Genomic DNA, 13,715 nt, shown 5'->3' on the forward strand with positions numbered 1-13,715 from the left:
TCATATCAATTTGAACTTACTATAGCAGTTAGTTACTTAACTGCCTAACTCCTGTATACACAAACATTACTATGAGGTCTCACAGAGTACTTTTTCACGAGGAAACCGCTCAACCGATTTTGATGAACTTTAGTATGGATAGTTTGAAATCCAGGGATACTTTTTATCCCGGTTTTTTGGGATAAAAAGTATTATATTATATAAGGGAAACACAGCCATAAAGTATTTCTGAGACAGATAAATATTGACGCGTACGAAGCCGCGGGCAAAAGCTAGTTTATAAGTTTAACCGATTACTGAACTCGATTAAGTCTCGCCGGATACGAATCGAGTTTAATCGGAAACTTGGTGCCAATTAATCTTATAATGATAAAAATAAGAGATTAAATGAAATCACTTAAACAAACAGTTTATAAATAATAATGCAAAAGTTTCCAGTGTTTTGTTTCTTATTATTTTTAATAACAAAAATAAGGTTATCACCGGAAAATACAGGATGTGGTCAATTTATTTCGATTTAATTAATTTAAAATATGATTCTTCCACTTTATGCACCTGACAATAAACTGTTGTTTGCTAAATTAATACATAGACTGACGCCCGTATTCACAAACATTACTATGAGGTCTCACAGTGCGCGTGGTTGTACAGGGTGACACATGAACTAATCACAGACAGAACTCGATTTCTTAAGTGCTCGATGCTTGCTTAAGTGAAGCATCAAATCGAACGCACAGCGTTGAATAGAGCTATGTAATTGGTTCGTCCACGCGCACTGTGAGACTTCATAGTAATGTTTGTGAATACGGGCGTTAGAATCCTACGTTATTTCTGATGAACATAGGCGGTACGAAATTCGCCGGGTCATCTAATCCATACTATAATTTTAATATTATAAAGCTGAAGAGTTTGTTTGTTTACTTGAACGCGCTAATCTCCGGAACTACTGGTCCGAATTGAAAAATTCTTTCAGTCTTAGATAGCCCATTTATTGAGGAAGGCTATTGGCTCTGTGCACGATTACAGCGCCAACTAGCGTCCACAACTTTGTGGGCTCTGTCACATTGACATTTAGGTCGTTTATTTGTGAAAAAATATCGAAATGAAAACATAACAAATATTTTCAACTAATAAATTGTTGTGATACCACGATTTGGGTGGAAAAAAGGTTTTGAAATCATTTTGGTCATTCAAATCAAATGAGGTAAGTCCAAAAAGTGTGTTTAATTTTGATTGTGTCAAAGTTTGTTTACTTCATTTATTAATTGTAGTTTTACAGTAAAACAAAAAGAAAAAGCTACTTTAACGGTTTCATTAAATAACAGTAAATATATTTAAATGTTCCTGTATCGCTAGTAATAAATTAAATATCGTTTTCAGATCGAAATGAGTATTGTTTTGAAGACCGGGTTTGTGAGTTTTACAATATCAAATTCCAACAACAAACCGTATTTTAAGGAAAGTTGTTGGTATTGGCTGGACAAGTCCGAGATGTAGAAGAATTAAGAACAAAACAAGGGCAGAGTTCAATAATTCACGCTCTCATCATAAGGCAAGCATCTGTGAACAACAACTACTGTGACTCATTTTTGTACTACCACGTTGTATAGTCTAGTTATTTCCAAATTGTAAACGGCTATTAAACCAGCCCTATCGAAATACAGTCCACTCTTTTATTTAAGTTCCCAGTAGGACCCTTTTCATGCGATTAGTTAATGATATTAAAATGTATTATGTAGAATCGCTTTGCCATTGACAGATAAATCTGATGACAGATCTTACATTATTTCTACTTTTGACCACCATGAGCGCTGCGATCGATTATGTTACCCCCACCTAGTGAATAGGCTATACAACATCACGCTACGATCAATAGAAGCAGAGCAACAATTAAAAATGTTGCGAAAACGGGTTTTCACGCGTACGAAGTCGCGGGCACAGCTAGTATTACATAAATCACAAATATTTGGTGCACGATACAATTTAATGTTACTTAATCGTTTTTAAGCATCCCTGACCCGAATAATAAGATGACACGACTGATTATTGACCTAGAAAACATCATTTTCCTCAACACTGACCTTAGTGGCACTTAAAGAATCAACAGCATCACGGAAAATATATTAATGCTATCAAATATCTTAATTATGGAGGGACTAGCTGTGCCCGCGACTTCGTACGCGTGAAAATAGTTTGAGTAGAATATAATAGATCGTTTCATCCACGAAGACGCGCTCCGCCATTCTTCCGCTAATGTTTGAGTGTTATCGGTACACGCTAAATTTATCCATGAGTGCACACGCACACTACAATAATGACGCTCGGATTGCTCGGATCAAACTCCCCGCACCCCGCGCGACCGAGACCAAACATTGGTGGGGCGCGTCTTCGTGGATGAAACGATCTATATTTCCCGTTTTTGCAACATTTTTCTTTACTGCTCCGCCCCTATTGGCTGTAGGATGATGTTGTATAGCTTAAAGCCTTCCTCTATAAATGGGCTATCCAATACAAAAGGACTGTTTCAAATCGGACCAGTAGTTCTTGAAATCTTGAGCTTAGCGCATTCAAACAAACTCTTCAGCTTTATAATATTAGTAAGTATAGATTTAATCGTTAACTATATGAGTTTTCAATTAAAAATCTATCAAAAGGTTATTAAGTTTAATGCACAAATGAATTAGTTAATTTGTCCCATTTACAATTTACTAAGAATGATTTGTCAGTTTTGTCACGTCTTAAATCGATTTTCCTCATAGGTGTGACTTCAATTTGCGACCGCAAAGTGACTGTAGACACAGAGGCAATGACCATGGTTATGACTGAAGTAAGGTAGTCTGGAGTTTTAACTATGACCACAGTCAAAACTTCGTCACCGCGATGCAGAATTGATTAGTACGGTACGATTCCCACCTCTCGTTCCCACAGCTGCATCTCCTGATTTGCTATGATCGTTTGAACAAAGGCCTGCCACAACATTACTCTCCGCTACAGGTAGAGACAATTTTAATTTTAACTAAAATGCTTATTTTACTTCTAAATCTTTTGTTTTTATTTGAAATCTAACTTGTTTTTATCAAAATTACAAATCTAGAGCCATTTTCAGTTTCGTTGTTAACGAAGCATTGAATGGCGCGCCCGGAGAGGCTTAGTTCAAACGATCATTGCAAACGTTGTGATAGGGATAGAGACATGCGATTTTTGGTTTTACAAAGGTAATACGATAGAGAATAATACAAAGTAATAAAAACCACCGGTTATAGGGCATTTTTTGGAGAAATTTATCAAATAACCAAAAAAACACGAATTTAAAAGCAGATTTTTTTCAAAAAGTATCATTTTTTATTATTTGTTGGCCTTTTTTGTGTATTTTATGTATTTTTTAGTATCGCCTGTTATTTAGCATTATTACTGTTTTTATTTTATCAGAATATACCGCTTAGTTTAAAAGTTATTACGTTTTCTTTACAATAAGTAATTGGAAGAAAAAAAATTCTATAAAAAATAAAAAAATAAATCAAAAAAATTTTGACCTCTTTTTTGTCGACAAAAATAGGTCTAGTTTCATCTATTTTCATATGTACACTTTAACGTGACTCACACTATAGCCAGGGTCAAAAACTTCGTCACCGCGATGCAGGAAAGTACAGTGCAGAAGTGAAGTTCCGTCATCGCTGCATATTTGTGTCATAGGAAAGTGACTCTACTCACGAGTAGACATAAGGGCCGAGCTCGTCCAGCACGGGCTTGGAGCCGTTGTTGAGGAACTCGTCGGCGTTGGTCACGTTGTACACGTAGACCCGCACGAAGGGCCGCACCGGCGGCCGCGCCCACCACTCGAACGTCAGGGGGCAAAGCACTAGCCAGGGCGAAGCACCCGCTCTTGGGGACTCCAACCATGGCCAGCGTAGGCCAAACCCTCTGCAGGGGAGGGCCACTCCCTCCCCTGGAAATGGCCCTTACATACCTAACCTCTACGGGGCGAAGCACTGATTGGGGCGGAGCACCCCGCCCCGGAAAAGCACCAACTCCTAGGTAGCCAGTGTAGCCCAAAGAAGGCATCTGCCTCCCTTGGAAATGGCCTCTACGCTCCCTACTTCTAAGCACTAGCTGGGGTAGAGCACCCGATGGGGCGAAGCAACCGCTAGGGCGGAGCACCCGCTGGAGCGAAGCACCAGAGCCTAGAGACTCATCCGTGGCCAGTGTAGACCAAGGAAGGCAGCTGCCCCCCTTGGAAATGGCCCCTCTATACCTACCTCAAAGCCCGGGGATTCTGCCCTAAGATCATCTTATTTGCCCCCCCTCTAGGCCACCAGATTGTCCCTATGCTGGCTTAGAAGCCTCATGAACCTCAGCAACCTTGGGCTTGTTCGTCTAAGAAAACACTGGGGGTATATAAAGCCCCGATCAAAAACTTCGTCACCGCGATGCAGGAAAGTACAGTGCAGAAGCGAAGTCCCGAACTTAGCTAGGCAACATGATAAGCGAATATAGCTCTACTCACGAGTAGACATAAGGGCCGAGCTCGTCCAGCACGGGCTTGGAGCCGTTGTTGAGGAACTCGTCGGCGTTGGTCACGTTGTACACGTAGACCCGCACGAAGGGCGCACGAACGTTAGGGGGCGAAGCACCCGCTTTTGGGGACTCCAACCATGGCCAGCGTAGGCCAAACCCTCTGCAGGGGAGGGCCACTCCCTCCCCTGGAAATGGCCCTTACATACCTAACCTCTAAGGGGCGAAGCACTGATTGGGGCGGAGCACCCCGCCCCGGAAAAGCACCAACTCCTAGGTAGCCAGTGTAGCCCAAAGAAGGTAGCTGCCATTGGAAATGGCTTCATGCTCCCTACTTCTAAGCACTAGCTGGGGCGGAGCACCCGATGGGGCGAAGCACCCGCTGGAGCGAAGCACCAGAGCCTAGAGACTCATCTGTGGCCAGAGTAGACCAAGGTAGGTAGCTTTCCCCATTGGAAATGGCCTCTAAAGACCTGCCTCTAAGCGCGAGGATTCTGCCTCAAAAGCATCTGATTTGCCCCCCCTCTAAGTCATCAGATTGCCCCCATGCTATGTCTTAGAAGCTGGATAAGCCTCATGAGCACCTTGGACTTGGTCGTCTAAAATAACACTGGGGGTATATATAGCCAGGGTCAAAAACTTCGTCACCGCGATGCAGGAACCTCCCTATAACTACAGTGTAGAAGTGAGGTTGCGTCACTATTTCATATTTGTGTCATAGGAAAGTGACTCTACTCACGAGTAGACATAAGGTCCGAGCTCGTCCAGCACGGGCTTGGAGCCGTTGTTGAGGAACTCGTCGGCGTTGGTCACGTTGTACACGTAGACCCGCACGAAGGGCCGCACCGGCGGCCGCGCCCACCACTCGAACGTCATCGAGCCGGGGCGAAGCACCAGCTCCTGTAAAGAACAGATTTGTTACAAACTTATTTTTAGACTTATGCCCGTTTTCACCATCAATTCAAAGGGGTCACTTAAAAATTAGGGATGGATGGTACATGGTGGTTGAGGATTCCGGGTCAAGCTCGCTTCCACCTTCGGCCTGATCGTCACTTACTATCAGGTGAGATACAGGCCAAGACCTTCCTCGTTGCGGATAAAAAAAACTAACTTTTAGATAGGTTTTGCGTTACGTCCGATCCGAATCCGTCAAAATATGGATCTAGAAATCTAAATAGAGAAATCTGATGATATCAACCCCAAATGGATGGCTTCGGATTTGGATTGATTATGGACAGTACGTAAAATGAAAATTACTAAAGTGAGCACGTAGAATTTTGTCCAATGACCCCAAGCTACCCTTATCACTCGCGCGTAATTATGTTGCTGTTGCGCTCACACACTCACTGCGGGAGCCCGTCGCACAGTCGCGACAGCAACATAATTACACGCGAGCGATAAGGATGGGTAGCTTGGGATCATTGGACAAAATTCTACGTGCTCACGGACCAGGCTTTATGTACAAACGAATAGTTTGGGTCGGATTAGGATCGGAAGTCACTCGCGTTTATTAAGTTTTTCCATACACCCCCATTTCATCCCCTTAGAGGGTAAAATGGAAAACCCTCATAACGGATGACTACGTCTTAATAACTATTTGCGTGACTTTCAGTGAACATTTAGTTTCAGTAATTTGAGCTGAGTGTTCATTGACCAGTTAATCGGTACAGTACTGGCGATTATATATTGTCAACACAAATTACTAATAGTCCCGTTGACCCCTCGCCTCGTGATAAGCTAAATATGATTGTGTGACGGTGGATTCACCACAATAGGCCAGCTGCGTTCGAACCAGCCTTCCTGTACCTCTAGTAGGAAAAACTTTCGAGTTCGTTTCGTTGCGTATTCAAAGTGTCATCGAAAAATTTTGTATGAAAAATTAAACAGCGCCCCCTATATTATAGCCGCCCTAGGGGGCGCTGTTTAATTTTTCATACAAAATTTTTCGATGACACTTTGAATACGCAACGAAACGAACTCGAAAGTTTTTCCTACTAGAGGTACTGGACATTGGTAGGCTACAGTCGCCTTTAATCATCATCATCTTAGCCACAGGACGTCCACTGCTGAACATAGGCGTCCCCCAATTACTTCCACATCGCGCGGTTGGTAGCGGCCTGCATCCAGCGCCTTCCTTATGAGGTCTACGGCCCAATTTCGCGAATTTTTCGTCGGTCCACCTTGTAGGCGTAAATGTTCCGAATTTTTCCAGTAATCTACCAAACTAACCATCAAATCATATTAACAATTAACCAGTTAGCACCACACAATGGGCTTGCGCCACACTGTGGGACCGCGCCTTGACACACTTGGTCCAGTAAACCGTATCGAAAGGCACGCGGTGAACTTAGCACGAAATTGACTATTCGATATTGGATATTGGACCTTATGATTGAGGTGTAGGGTAGAAATCTATTGAGGAATGTGGCAGGTGGATGTGGAGACCACATTCTTGTTCAATGGTAAATTAGTGATTTGAAGTGAGTAAAAGGATTTAAAGACAAAATATTTGACTTAAGAGAAATTAATCTAATATTGTCTATTTTACTTTATTCGTCAGCTAGCTTCAATACCTTCCTTCAACTATGATTACGTATAGGTAATTTTGGTTGTTCTTTTAATAATATTCTTTAGTAATTCTTTAATAATAATCAATTACGACCTTAAAGAAGCCCAAGTTAACAGTAAGACAACCCAGGACCCAAGACGCCTGAAGACGCATGTCGCGGAGGGCCGACCTCAAATAAAATGGGAATGGGCCAGGCAAAGATTGAATAAATTTTTATTTGTTTCTTTAATTGGAATCCTACCAGGTGCGATTGCGGTCAAATACCTGCCTTGTCTTGCATAAAAAAATCAAAATTTCAATTTTATCAAAATTGTGTCCTAAATCGCGTTCATTTCCGAGTAATTTGTATTTTTTAATTTACCCACAGCGGAAAAGCTCTTAGTTTGTATCTCATCTGTTGGAATGTGATGATCAGACCGAAGGTGGAAGGAATTTAGAAAATTTTGACAGCCGAGACACTAGACATAATAACTATCAGCCAACTAAAAGTCAGTGGTCTGCGCCTATGCTTACATTCTGCAGAAAAGACGGTTCATACAACTTAATAGGTAAAGACCTATTATAATAATATTCTATTAACCGGCAATGCAGCATTGGCCCAATACCTGTTCATACAGCGACCTCGGCGCCGCATCCTCGGACTAGTGTTGCTAGTGTCGAATGTGTCGATAGTTGACATCGAAAGTCACAAATTTATCAAATTATTTAATTTAACAGTATGTAGGCTCTTTTCAAGGCACTACACAGGGCCCTTTTTTGGGCATATAGAAGGAAGGAAGACAGAAAAAAATTATCGACTAATAGTATCGGAAAAACGATTCAAATTGAAATCATTTATTTGCATAACATGTCATGTCATCGTGTGCATACTACAAGGACATAGTATGTATGTATTATTATAAGTAAGATTATATTATTACTATTTGCTTGAAGAACTATCGATAGGCAAATTTCGATGTAGTTATTCTGCTAAGAATTCAATAATACTTATTTAGTATGTTCTTCATACAGATGTTGATAGTATCTAATTAAATAGTAGACTACAGATATACTATGACATCATTTTTTTAATGCATGACAAGGCAGGTATTTGACCGCAATCGCACCTGGTGTTAAGTGAGATGCAGTCTAGGGGTGGGTTGCACCATCTTACTTTAACTTTGACAAACGTCAAAAATCTCCATACAAAAAGCACCGGTTATCATCATAGTTACCGTTAAAGTTAGGTGGTGCAACTCAGCCTAAGATGGTACATAATATCTGCCCTGTAAGTGCCTATTCACTCTCGCCTCTGGTGGTATCTCAACAGGCCATTGGCTACTGATACCATTAATATTCCTGTCGATATCGTTTGTGTTTTTCAAGGCCTTAGTATCGATACACTATAGATATTTTATACCACTCACAACACTACTTCGGACAACTCGGACGTTGGGCAAGCAGTTACGACATGTCTTGCCAATAGCCACGATTAACGCGATCTGTATGACGGACGACTGTCGGTTAACCAACGAGTTTGTATGGTTAGAAGACGATACTTGTTTGAATTTTAGCTAAAATAATTCTTCAGCGACCAGTTTCCATCGAAAAAATTGTGAACTGAGTCAGTTTGTTAGGTTATCTAAGATAAATTCTCCACAAGGTGGAACGACGACCTCAAAGGCAGCAGAAAGGCGCTGGATGCAGGCCGCTACATACGGTTATCATTGGGGGAGGCCTATGTTCAGCAGTGGACGTCTTATGGCTGAAATTATTATGACGATGAGATTGTAGCATATACTTACACGTATTTTTAAAAATAGAGTATGGTATCCTCTCCAATAAGGAAAAATATTACTTTGTGATAGAAGCAATGTAAGAGAAAAAGTAAACAATACATATATATAGATATACTCACATGGTCAATAAACAGCCGGACCCACGTGCCGAAGAATATCGCGCAGATGATGCCCAGTAGCAGCAGGATCACCGCGGTGGCCAGCACAAACCCTGGGGGCAAACGGCACAATCAAATTCAAATTCAAAGATTCTTTGATGATCAAGAGGCTTAGGGTGGCGACAAACACAATATTCAAATTCAAATCCTGGAGCCTTGAGGGCTATAACAACAAAATTTAAATTCTTCAAGAGCTCTCTCAAACCTAACCATATTCAGGCACAGGCAGTGGACATCCTAATCAATGAGGGCTATCGTTTTAGCGCTCACCAGTTAGCGCCACTGTAGAGTAAGGTCCTGTCACTTGCTAGTAGCGAAGACAGTGGCACCAACTGGTGAGCGCGAAAGTGGTAGGAGGACTATCGCATTTGCACTCGTCAAGATGGCGTCACTGTAGAGTAAGGTCCTGTCAATCGCCAGGGGTGCCAAGTGTTAAGTATAAAAACGATAGCCCTCATTGAGCGGCACGGGAGGGGTGACATTGACATAATATGACGTGAAAGAGCATTTATGATGAACTACACTAACTGACCCACCAAACTTATTGAGAGGGAGGCGTCACCATCCTTCAAGTTTTAGTTTCCAACATGGCAAAAATTGGAACCAGCGATCCGGTATTGACGGAGCATGCAATGTGTTCTGTTTTTGGGCATATTGCTGCGACACCGGCCACGCCCCTTTGTCACATCTCCCTTTAGTTTCTGTGATCTGTGGTCCCGCTCCCATATCTCAGGCACTAACTGAGTTTCTTAAGCCCAGAACAGACGGTGAAACGCAACTGCAACGAAACTGCAACTGCTAGTTACTTTTGAGTTGCATCTAAGTTTCTGCCATAGCGTCCGTTGAGAGACCACACATGACGCGACCAGTTTGAAACTTTCAGTTTCAGTTTCATTCATCAGAATCATCACAAAGTTGCAGTTTCGTTGCAGTTGCGTTTCACCGTCTGTTCTGGGCCTTAGAGCTACAAAATGGCTATAATAAGGCCTATTTTATCCACACTAGAGTACAGCCTTATGAATAGTCCATTGATTCGTGTAACTGCACATTATCGTACCCGACCGGTTTGGCCGCGTTGGCCAGAGATCAAGTAAAAGTAGGTAAGTACAGTTACGGAGTTTTGCCGTGGTTTCAAGGACCATGCCGATTTTGGTCTGTGTTTTGAAATGGCCAATCTATACTAATATTATAAAGCTGAAGAGTTTGTTTGTTTGTTTACTTGAACGCGCTAATCTCAGGAACTACCAGTCAGATTCGAAAAATTCTTTCAGTATTAGATAGCCCATTTATCGAGGAAGGCTATAGGCTATACAACATCATGCTACGATCAATAGGAGCAGAGCAACAATGTTGCAAAAACGGGTTTTCACGCGTACGAAGTCGTGGGCACAGCTAGTTAAATCTATAATTATAAAAGCGAAAGGTGACTGACTGACTGACTGTCACGAAACACTTCACGAAAATGATGACATCACGAAATCTTCAGAAACTACATAAAATAAAAATTCATAAAATTCATTTATTTTTGCAAATAGGCTTTTAAAAAGCACTTTTACACGTCCCAATATTAACCCTACCACTGCTTCGGGACAATAAATGGGCCCGTGCAGAAGAAGCAGCGCAAGAAACTCAGTCACAAGTGCTAGATGTCTCAAATTAAAAAAAAATGGTGCAGGTTCCTTTCAGAACGTAGGTTCTCATTAAGAACGGATTTTTTGAAACTCCTCCCCTAAGGTGATAAAACTGAATTCACGCGCATGAAGTCGCGGGCGGCCGCTAGTATACAGGGTGGTAACGATAAGTGATCTCACTCGATTATTCCTAAACTATACAAGATATTAAAAATCTAGTTACTGATCCTGAAAGTGCTTCATGAGCTCTATTAAACGGTATCAATAATAGGTTACAAAATAATCTGGATCTACCAAAAATTCAATGTTTCCAGCTTTGACCGCCAATAACCCAACCAGTGAAGGTCAAGTTTGTCCCGGGAAAAGTTACAATGTAGTTAGTAAGACTTAAAAAACATATATGTACTTACAAAAAAAAGTATTTAAGCATGTTTATATCCGTTGTCTAGTACCCATGCCATAGTACTTCAAGCTTTGCTTAGTTTGGGACTAGAAGCGCAGTGTAAAATGTCCAAGGATAATATTGAGCTAGACAATGTGGTGATTCTATAAGGATTTTTTTTTGAGTTAAGGAACCCCGAAACAAAATACCTATTGCGATTACTTGTAAGATACTGGCATCATTATAACTAACAAGCTCCTGTCAAGGCATTGTTTTCAACATATTTTTATGAGGTCATGGTAAAACTCATAAAAAACTAATTTATTTTTGTAAGTAAGCTTCAAAACACGTCCCAGTATTAACCCTACCACTGCTTCGGACAATAAATGGGCCAGTGCTGAGAAGAAGCAGCGCAAGAAACTCAGTCACTATTGTCAGCCAGGTAGTTTTTGAGTAAGTAAGTAGAGTCAGCGCCAAACAGGTCATGACACCCAAACTAGTCAAAAAGATCGCAACACGTCTTTGTTACAATTGGAATAAGGTTGTGTTTGTCAACTTTTTGGCCACTTTGGGTGTCACGAACTATTTGACGCTGACTGTACCTACCTACATCAAGCTGAAATGTGACATCTTATAATATAAGATACGTAAAGGCACTTTTTTTTAGGAAATTCAACGAACAAAATATTCAGATCGAAGAGAATTAAATACTCATTTGCGTCATTTTGTCCTTTACGCCCTTTATTTTTTATAAATATTTATTATAAATAAATGTACTTCATGGCTCATTTTCCTTAAAAAATATGTAACGTTCTCGAAATTCAGTGAAGCGGGTGACATTAATATAGTTTTTTTTCGGCCATGATTGTTGACAATGATACCTAACTAAATTGGCCAAAGTTCACAGTCCAATACTTTATTTAATTTAATTCGAGTGACGTAACAAGCACTTAGATGTGGATTTCATCTAGCTAGACTGCTAAATAAAAATAAATCCAAAAGTTTTCTTCGTTCGTTCGTTTCAACCGAAAGACGTCCACTGCTGGACAAAGGCCTCCCCAAGGATTTATTTCTTCACTGCTCATTAAATACGAAAGAACCATGTCTGTCTTTTTATATTTTTACGTGAAAATCCTGAACCAATCATAATGAATTTTGGTGTAAATAGGTAGATTTTTGAATAGTAGACAAAAATTCGACTCATGTAAAAGACCAGACTGTGATTTTGTGTCCTGAAAGAAAACTTGAAGAGAGACCGAAAAACAAATTAATATGGGGAAAACGATTTACTTACAAAACATTTTATTTTGTTTCGCGGACAAAACTATACATAACTGAGTAATTAATACATTGTAATTTATATAAATTACAGAAGCTCATTACAATTAATTTGAATATGCAAAATGTATTAAACACTAGTTAAACTCATATGATTACTAACAACAATTATTGTCAATAAACAGATTTTTTTAAAACTAAGACAAACTTAATTCTAAACAAAATGTCAATTGTAAACTAACGTCCGTTTCCCATTATGAGCGTTTACGCCGTTTGGCGCAAAAACAGTACTTTTTCAACTCGTTACAATCATTAACCAGTAATACTACAAATATGTTATAGGCATAAATAGTTAGGCAATTTCGTCGTCTAAATAGTTAATTGAGAAAATATTGCGATTAGTTTAGTATTCAAGAATTATATCAAGATAAGTCCACACAGGTTTTGTAAATTTCCACTTTAGCGTCAGTTTACAAGCTGAAATTTTTATAAAAATACTGTGAAAACGATTTAACAAACATTTATATCCTATAGCATAGATCCTTGGGCAAATAGTTATCTGAGAAAATTTTTAGATTTAAGCATTTTACAGTAAGAAATCACAAATTAAAAAAACGTGAAATACCCAAAAATCAAAGTGATTTTTTCACCAATATTCTTCCTTTATTCAACACAAAAATAGCTTAATACAATAGAAGAATATCTTATCTAAAATATTTACTTTGAAATTTAAAATAATTCATTGTAATTTTTTTTCTATGAGTATTTGAAAACTACTATAAATCGCCGCGCACGAATCGTTCAAATTCAGTCCGCCTCGAGGCGTTCCAGAGTGAGGTCACGTCGCTCGGTGCTCTGCTGACATGTGTCACGCGTACGTTGATCTTTGACAGGTAGCTGGACTTTTATAGTGTATCCGCAAAATCTTGGTGGTAGATTTTGCGATCACGTGGTAATTAAAATATTTTATTGTTATTTTTCATTACAGTCTATTTTTACTACAAATTCTATTTCAGACGTAATGAAAAATAAAATTAAGTTATTTTTAGCGATGAAACGAAAACGAATGACGAAAATTTGGAACAGCAAGTTATGTATGTATACCTACTAATATTATAAAGAGGAATAATACTAATAATTTATTTGCCATAAATAGGTGGTTACAGAATAGTTAATAGGAATGCTCTGCCAGCAGGGTCCCACCTAGTTGTAGGGGGAACATACACAACATATTACAGTCGGAAAATCTTTGCGGTAGGTACCTCGGATTGTAGTTAGTTGGACAGTGGTCATTTGACCGCCACTTGAATCGTCTCACCCCTAAGCTTTTGGCTACCGCCGGCGCACTAAGCCGGTTGATGCCTAATCTCGGAGGCCCGGCTGCACTGAGTCGCTGACTATACTTTT

At 40.0% G+C, this 13,715-nt stretch overlaps 1 protein-coding gene across 2 annotated transcripts in view; it reads right to left on the minus strand.

The window, feature by feature from the left end:
- emp (epithelial membrane protein) overlaps positions 1-13,715 on the minus strand; it is a 60,356-nt gene that overhangs the window by 10,164 nt on the left and 36,477 nt on the right. For both annotated transcript variants that reach the window (XM_028302114.1, XM_028302116.1), the window contains exons 2-3: positions 8,979-9,070; positions 5,252-5,412 (exon numbers count right to left, since the gene is read on the minus strand). In XM_028302114.1, coding sequence (XP_028157915.1) covers positions 5,252-5,412; positions 8,979-9,070 — 253 coding nt within the window. The remainder of the gene's footprint in view (positions 1-5,251; positions 5,413-8,978; positions 9,071-13,715) is intronic.

This window comes from Ostrinia furnacalis, unplaced genomic scaffold, assembly GCF_004193835.3.
Source record: "Ostrinia furnacalis isolate ACB-3 unplaced genomic scaffold, ASM419383v2 OfSCF1083, whole genome shotgun sequence".
Classification (NCBI taxonomy): Eukaryota; Metazoa; Arthropoda; class Insecta; order Lepidoptera; family Crambidae; genus Ostrinia; species Ostrinia furnacalis.